Source organism: Parasteatoda tepidariorum, chromosome 6, assembly GCF_982258835.1.
Source record: "Parasteatoda tepidariorum strain Cologne lab strain chromosome 6, Ptep-v5.0, whole genome shotgun sequence".
Taxonomy (NCBI): Eukaryota; Metazoa; Arthropoda; class Arachnida; order Araneae; family Theridiidae; genus Parasteatoda; species Parasteatoda tepidariorum.
The window spans coordinates 4,187,771-4,196,170 of NC_141760.1; the positions used below are offsets into that span (position 1 = coordinate 4,187,771).

At 26.0% G+C, this 8,400-nt stretch overlaps 1 protein-coding gene across 2 annotated transcripts; it reads right to left on the reverse strand.

The window, feature by feature from the left end:
- Window positions 1–2,713: 2,713 nt before the first annotated feature.
- Window positions 2,714–7,448, reverse strand: Vti1b (Vesicle transport through interaction with t-SNAREs 1b). Of its 2 annotated transcripts, none has more exons than XM_016072036.4 (2): window positions 7,231–7,448; window positions 2,714–3,424 (listed from the first exon to the last, which is right to left on the reverse strand). In XM_016072036.4, exon 2 carries the CDS (start codon window positions 3,416–3,418, stop codon window positions 2,732–2,734), a length of 687 nt encoding a protein of 228 aa, XP_015927522.1. In that variant the 5' UTR covers window positions 3,419–3,424; window positions 7,231–7,448; the 3' UTR covers window positions 2,714–2,731. The 2 variants fall into 2 exon arrangements, with proteins under 2 accessions (XP_015927522.1, XP_071035142.1); XM_071179041.2 differs by lacking the exon at window positions 7,231–7,448 and adding an exon at window positions 5,737–5,836.
- Window positions 7,449–8,400: the final 952 nt, after the last annotated feature.

Sequence of the window (8,400 nt, forward strand, 5' to 3'; positions counted from 1 at the left end):
TATCTTGTTTTGTTTAATATTCTAAAAGAAACATTTTTGTACATCATTTATCAAATTATAAATAGAAATATTTAAGTAATGTTGTAGCAATTTTCATGAGCTTTGATGGAGAAATTTTACTCTAACAACTTTTCTAAAAAAAAATACTATTTCTGTCTGTTGCTTTCTTTCATTGATTTTTTTTGTTTGGGGTTAGCCGCAATCTGGGAAATATGGCTCCAATAGTTTGATCTGGAGAGCGCTCCGAAGTTTGGACCCCTTAATGTTAATTTTACTTTCTTTGTATTTCGTTATATCTAGAGAACTTTTTATTAAGCGAATTGAAAAATGTTTGCACACAATTATAAAATTTGCTTATCCAAAGATAAATCCATGCAAAAATTTTCATGCTGCACTTAATAATTAGCATATTTGAGATCACCCCCTCCAGCCATTGAGTCCTAGATCATTAAATTAAAAGTTATTCAGGGTGGTCTGTTTTTTTTTGGAGCACTGTCAGAGATAATTGTGCTCCGGAAAAAATCTGGATTTTTCGCTAATCGCAATCTGGAAATCTAAGATCCAGAAGTTTCACATTTATATATAAAAATTCTTGTATATTTTATTTAAAAATATTAGAACTAGAATTTATACTTGGCATCTTTTTCATTTGTAAATATTTTTTTGGTAGAATAATAAATGTCATTAGAGATAAAAGTAAACTTAAACATAATTTATTTAAAATTTCATGTTTTGAAAATATCCGTGATTTAAATTTATTAAGACATTAGCTTTTTGAAATGGATCATTAATAATTTTACTCAAGAAATTTTCAGGATTTTTGAGTTGGGCACACAATCACCCCTGCACTGTACATCTATCATAATGTATGTACTAAACAAGTTTAAAACTTAGTTTATTTTTTATATGAAAATTCTAAATAAAAACCAATTTTAAAAAAACATGTTATTGTTGAAATTATGTAAACACTTTTGTAGTAATTATAACATTTGAAAAATTAGTTTATATAAATAAATGCACAAACTTCTGGAAATTTAGTAAAGTTATCTCCATCTATATGTATAGCTACTAACAAGTAGTAAAAAAGAAAATTCAGTAGATTTTACAACTCAATTTACATTTTATGCAAACAATAATTCGTAATTGTAACATAATCTTCAATATTATAAAAGTAAAAGATTTTTGATAAGACAAAAAAAAAAAGAAAAAACTTTTTAAATGTTTGGAAAAGAATGTTCTAATATTAAAAAAATCTAAAAATTCTTTAAAAAAAAGAGATACTGTATTTAAATTCGATCATCAATTAATAAGTTGAATTAATAAGGTCCAGTAGTATATGTGACCCTTTTTTAAATGGAAGATTTTGGGTTAATTCAAAATACAAGTCAGCTCTTGAATTCATACAAGTTGAAAAAAAAAAAAAAATGCTAACCAATTTGACATTTGTCTGAAACTGGCACAGTTGAAACATTGATACTAACTTAAAAGATGTGAAGTATGTTCTTTTTTTTTGGTACATAAAAGTTTTGAATTTCTTCTTTTTCTTTTTTTTTGGCTTTGTATTTATTAATTGGGGGGGGACCTTCCAGTTTAAATTTATAAATAGTGCATAAATCAACTCCCAACTTTCATTGTTGATGACAGACTCAAAAAGTGTGTATTAAAATAGTCAGAGAGCAAAACTTTTAAACATAATCATCAGTGATTAATTGAGTTGATATACAATCATTCCTCCAATAAAAGTTATTACTTTTTATTATCTATATTTAACACTTTTGAGCTGGTTTTAAAATCAAACATCTCATATAACAGATTTAATAGCATTTTAACTATATGAAATGATTATAACTTTTACAAATTAAAATAATTTATTAGATAATTCACATATTTTATGCATACTAGAATAATTAAAGAAAAACATACATTTTATGCATATATAAATATAGATTTTAATGCATCACAATATAGGTAGTTATAATGAAGCACTTCTATTCTTACATTACACACAAATAAATTCTAATGCAGATGAAAGCTTTATCAGCAAAAAACGAGCCATCAATTTAAGGTTAAATAATCATAACAAACACAAATTACTTTTTAAAATACAAGTAAATATTAAAAAGCAGTCTTATATTTTTTAAACAATAAAGATATTTTATGTCTGCATGGGACAAGTTGCTTAATTTTTTATTCAATCGTAATATGTAGGCAAAGTTTCATAATGTGACAAATATACATTTTGACTTAACTTAATGAACCATTTTAACTAAATGAAATGGTAATAACTTTTACAAATTAAAATTATTTAGTAGATAAAGTAAAGATTAATTAAGATACTAGAATAAACATACTAGAAACTAAAGAAAAACATACATTTTATGCATATATAAATATAGAATTTAATGCATTTTATTTTAGACAGATATTATAAAGTGCTTCTAAGCTTCCAGCATTATACAAGAATGAAAAAAAATAATAATTTTAATGCAAAAGGAAGTTTTATTAGAAAAATACAATTGAAAATGAAAAAAATATAACAAATAAAAATTACTTTTTAAAATGCAAGTAAATATTATAAAGCAGTCTTTCTTTTAATAGCATAAATATTTTCTATATACTTGCATAGAAAAAATTGCTTGGTTTTGATTCAATCTTTATATATAGGCACAGTTTGATAATGTGATAAATAAGCAATTTCTTTTCTTTTTTAAAAAAAAAAAATAAATAATCACTATCGAAAAAATTTATAGTATGCAACGCCAAACAAAATTGCCACTTCTAATATTATGATTACAATTAAAATTAATTTATTAGTCATAACTCTACGGTACATGGAACGTAAAATTTTCCTGCTTCTTGACAGGTTGGCGTCAGTGTCTACAAGTCTTTCTTTAGTCCTTATTAAAGACTCCCTCTGAGCTCCAAGTTCATCAACAACAGCAATACCAACCTGATCAGTCTCTGCAGCAATCTGCTGTGTTCTAGTTATCGTCTGCCCAGTTCGTTCTATAGTTTCATTCATTTGCAACAACCTCCCACGGTTTCCAGCCGCAACATTGCCGGAAGGATAATTTGCACTACTCGATGGGTTCGAAGGCCCTAAAAGCTGATTTCGCTTTGATGTTGCAAGATTATTTTCACTTTGACTAACTTTTTTCTTCATATGATTGAGGTCTAGGCGATAGCTTTTTAATCGGTTATTCATTTGCAAACGAAAAGGATATGGAGCTTTCTTAGCTTCCAATTCTAGATCTTCTAACACACTTTGAGCATCATCTAATTCTCTCTGTATTTCTCTTAAGAGATTTTTTCTGGCTTGTCCTGAAGATTTAGATACAAGTTCATCAATTTTTATACTCAAGCCATCTCTTGAAGATATAAAATCCTCTTCTAAATTTTCAAAGATTTCAGACGACATTTTACCCTAAAATAGAATTTTTTTAATATTATATAAGGGTACAAATCGAGACATTTTGGTCATTTAATTTAAACATAACTAACTAAACTAAAAGATATTGCTAGCTTTTATGTCTTTTCACTAGTCTGTTTATATGTCTGAATAAGATTTCTTTTTAAAGCAAAGTTAATAAGGAAAGTTTAATGGGAAAATTACAATGTAAACACTAAGTATTGTCACAAATAATGCTATTTTGTGACAAAAACTCAAACCAAACATAAAACTGAAAATCAAAGAACAAAAACAGCATACCATTCTTTAACATTGGCTGCTGGTCCTGGAGAACACTGAAAATTATTTAATGGTGTTAAGTTTTCGTGGTCTCAGACCAACGAACCACCTAGAATTTTTAGCCCTATTACACATTTTTTAACAAATCAATTTAAATCAAATAGTATGGACATAATTTTAATGAATTTTAAAATTATTGCCTGAATTTATAGTTAATATAAAGTTCTTTTTTTTAAAAAAAAATCAATAGCTGAATATAAAATCTTTTCATATTTTAGGATAATTTAAGAAAATAAGAGCACTATGAAACTAACTCAGAAAACTTGCTAGATATTAACATAGGTTTTAAAATTCATAATTCTATTTAAAAATACTCAACACAAATTCAATTGTATATTAAAAAAAAAACTAATAATACATTTCCGGGAAATTTGAAAGAATGCAAAAATGAATTTAAAAAAAAGAACAAAAATGTATTGTGAGTTATTAATCATGAAATATTTTTAAAATATAACGCTAAATAAAAATTTATAAGCTGCATTTGAAAATATGTTCAAAAAGCAATTTCATTATAATGAATCTAAAATTAATTTCCAGAAAAACCCTCTTTTAAAAATAAAAAAAAAGATTCACTTATTTTTTATGAAATTCCCTTGTACACTTATTTCTTTCTGATTGCAAAAATATAAATTAATAACTGGGATAATGCTCTCAAATAGAATCATTAGACTTAAATTTGAGCACCTGGTCTGTTTGATTTTTCAGAATAAATTCTTTATAAAATCCAAAAATGAAGCACAATACATAAGTAAGTTACAAAGACTTTCTTGCATTGAAAAAAAAAATCTCAATTCATCACATCAATCCTGATACAGATTAGAGATTTTAAAAAAGGTTTGAATGATTAATTGCCTTCCATTTATTTAATTATTTGTGCTATTTTAATAATTGAATGGGTGAGTTCTCAGATTTTTAGTTTTTGGATTAAGCTATAAAATGTTTTGACATTGCTGTTCGAAACAGCACAAAAAGTTTAAAATTGATTTTATAGGTACTTAAGAGACATTACAAATGTTCTTTTCTCCAATATTTGTTACAAATAAAGGATTGTAAGTTGAATTAAAATGTTTGAAAAAATTGTTTAACTTCAATATAAAATATTTTCCAACGATACACCAACTGTATTCTTAAATGTAAACTTTTTCATCAAGATAAAAGTTCATATGAAATATACATTTAAAAATTTACTGATGAGTGCAATTTAAGCGGAACAAGTCAAACTAGATCCAATAAGAATATTGCCTAACTTCCTGAAAATTGTGAATTAAATTATTATTTTTTAATTTTTTTTCTGTTGTAGATTTTTTTCCTCACAGATTTATTTAAAATAGTGATAAAACAATCCTTAGTAAATAATAAATAATGACACCATGTGAAAAAGATAACTGGATTGTTAAAAAATTGGGTAGTCTTAAAAGGACTGCTTAGATATCAAAAGTAGAAAGAATTTGGAATGTGCTCCAAAAGCTTCGTGTCGCGGAACTCAACCATAGTTGATAACTTATTTAAAGACATACATACAAAGAAATGTTGATTTTTCTGTAAGTAAACAATTTGGTGCATATAAAGATACATTAGGCTAGTTAGGCAGAAATTAAGAAAGTATATTAGTTAAAAAGTGTCCATAATGCCACAATGAATCATCCATAAATATCATCAGCTATACTAAGAATATTGGTTTTTAAAATAGCTAATCATTTTAATTCAAACAATCTAATTGAGAAAAAAATAAAAAGATCTACCTACCAACTGCAAAATGACTAATTTTGAAATTACTTTAAAAAAAAAAAAAATCTCAAGTGTATATTTTTCAGTTAACATATTATTTAATTAAACTTATAATGCATAAAAACATTAATATTATGTTTTTATGCATTATAGATTGCTTAATATATAAATTATTGTATTAGGTGATAAATTTTAGGAGCATATTTATAAGCACCATTTCATTAAATAATGAATTCAATTCAATCTACAACAGCGGTTACCAAATAGTGTTCCGCGAAACCGGCGGGATCCACAGAAGGGTCACGAGGGTTCCGAGAGTTTAATTTTTTTTTTTTTTAGCAGTAAGGACTTTTGACACCTGTAATTAAATTAATATGTAAAAAATAAACCATAATTTATTTGATACTTTAGCAATTTTCAGGAAATCATTTAAGTAAAATGCCAACTAAAAAAAAAGAAATAGTAATTTAAAAATATATATATATATATTTCTTCTAAGAACAATTTATGGCATAAATTACAAAAAAGATATACTTTTACAAAAAAAAAATGTGTCAGTGCTTCGTATCAGCTTTTTCAATTCAAAATTAAATAGCCAAATTCTAAAATCTTATAATTATCTTATTATTCTAAATCTTATTATCTTATAATTCTAAAATAAAGATAACCAATTATGGGGAGAGTCACATCAACCTTCATCATCTATGAAAAGGTACCCCGATATACAATCGATTTAATATGTCTTATATACTTGTGAATTGGAATAGTATTTTTGCAGTCGTAGACACACTATACCAATCTTAACATTTATAATAGTTCTTTTTTGAAAATTATAATTCAGAGTACATAATTCATTTTAAGTTTATGCGTACACCAAAAAAAATTTCAGAACTAGAACAACAAATTCAACTGTTTAAAGCAAAACATAATTTTAAAGACTATTATTCATAATAATGATGAATGAAAAAAAAAAATTTATTTCCTTCACATTAAATATTATCAAACTAATTAGTAGTCCTTTTTGTTTTGTTTGTATATTCGCATTTATTTTATTTGAAAACTTGGGGTTCCACCAAATGATGCTGGATCATTAAATTTCCATAGCAGAGAAAAATTAGGAACTGCTGATCTAAACATTCAATATGTAAGTGATAGCAATATTTAAGGTTGTTGATTTAGTGAAATGCTTAGTATTAAAACAGCATTAGTGGTAAGGTAATTAATTCGTCTTGTAACAAAGGCTTTAATTATAGTTATAACATTAGAAAATGGATAATTCAAATTCAGAATAGAAGTCTAAAAGCCAAATTTAATTTTACTCATTAGAATTACTAATTCAACTGCAATGGAATGTGGTGTGACAATCTATTTTACCTATAAATTTTAGAGCAGATTTATTTACTCAAATAACGAACATTATGTCAGAAAATTAACACTGATGATTTAAACTAAGCTGCGACTCATTTTTCTGGAAATAAGAAAATATTGAATGGGCTCGTCAAAATGTTTTGCTTTTGTTTTGTTCTTCGTCGACACATTAAGAAGCAATCAAAGATTGTTTTTAAACGTATTCATAATATGGAACTAAAGTATTGAACTAGCAATAAAATATTAAACACTCCTTAGAAGAATATCAATTTCTAATTTAATTGATAACATGTCATTATTAAATTTACAAATAAATGGTATTAATAAACTTGAGGTCTAAATCATGCATTTTACCGAAATCTATATAAAAAGGAAAACAAACAAACCTAATTTCATAAACCTGATTTAATTTAAATCAATATAAGGAGGCAATAAAAATTTTCAAAAGATCAAATGCATCCTGCAGTAAATAAACAAATTATTTCGCAGCATATGATCTAATGAACATTTTCGTACAGTACGGACAGTATCTTTTAACATTTGATAAAAGCTTTTTCCCTTATAACGATAACCGTGATTTTGATATTTCTTCCAATTGGCAAGCGATCTGAGTTTATCATGAAGAAGTTGAAAGCAACGGGAACGGAAATGCAAAGAAAAAGATGCTGAGCAGTTGAAGGGAGAATTCTCACTGCACACAATTGCTGCATCTTTAATCATCGCTACACTAGGGAGCGCTGCTAGCTGTGGGCCTGCTTATACTTCCGGGTTGCTGTTTCCTGTGTATTTTAAAGCCATTTGGCTCACAACGTGGTTTTATGGGGCACGGGCATTAATTGTAAACAAACAATCAATTGCGGGTCTCTGGGTGGCGAGGGTGTCATAGACTAAACATAGCGAGGTTTAAAATTAAAGTGTTTTTAACTTATATTCTGAATTTATTTAGAATATTACATATATTTTTTCGAAAGATAGTGTACTGAACTTTAAATAGTGATGCAGTTTTAATTGAAAATTTCCTTTTAAATGCTGCAATTTGAGGATATATATTTGGTCACTTTATTTACGTATTTCCTGTTATTTGTAATGTTATGGCACAACTTGATTAGAAATAAATGTATAGAATACCTGCATTAAAATTAATATTATTATTTAGGATTTAGTTTTTTATTTATGTGTGTATGTTTTTATTTATTTTAAAACTGATATATATTAAACACAGTTTTGAGTATATCATAGTCAATCAATCTTATTAATTCATGTTATTTTTCTTAATGGTATTTTTATTTTGAATAGTTCTTCTAATTCTTATTTTATTAGAAAACTTGTCTTCTAAACTTTGAATTGGGATAGATTTATGATTCATTTATAACATTTTTATTCAATAAATTGTGGATTCCACTAGGATCACCATGTTGTTTACTTCTTACATGTTATTTATGTTGCTTTTGCTACTCTAATATACTTACTATACATGTATCAAAATACTGTACATACTAAAATTAATATTATTAAAGATCTTGTATTTTTTTGTGTTTTTTAAGTCATTAAAGCAG

What these genes read in the sequence shown, in the direction of transcription:
- Vti1b (XM_016072036.4), bottom strand. Translation starts at nt 3,418, where the DNA reads ATGTCGTCTGAAATCTTTGAAAATTTAGAAGAGGATTTTATATCTTCA.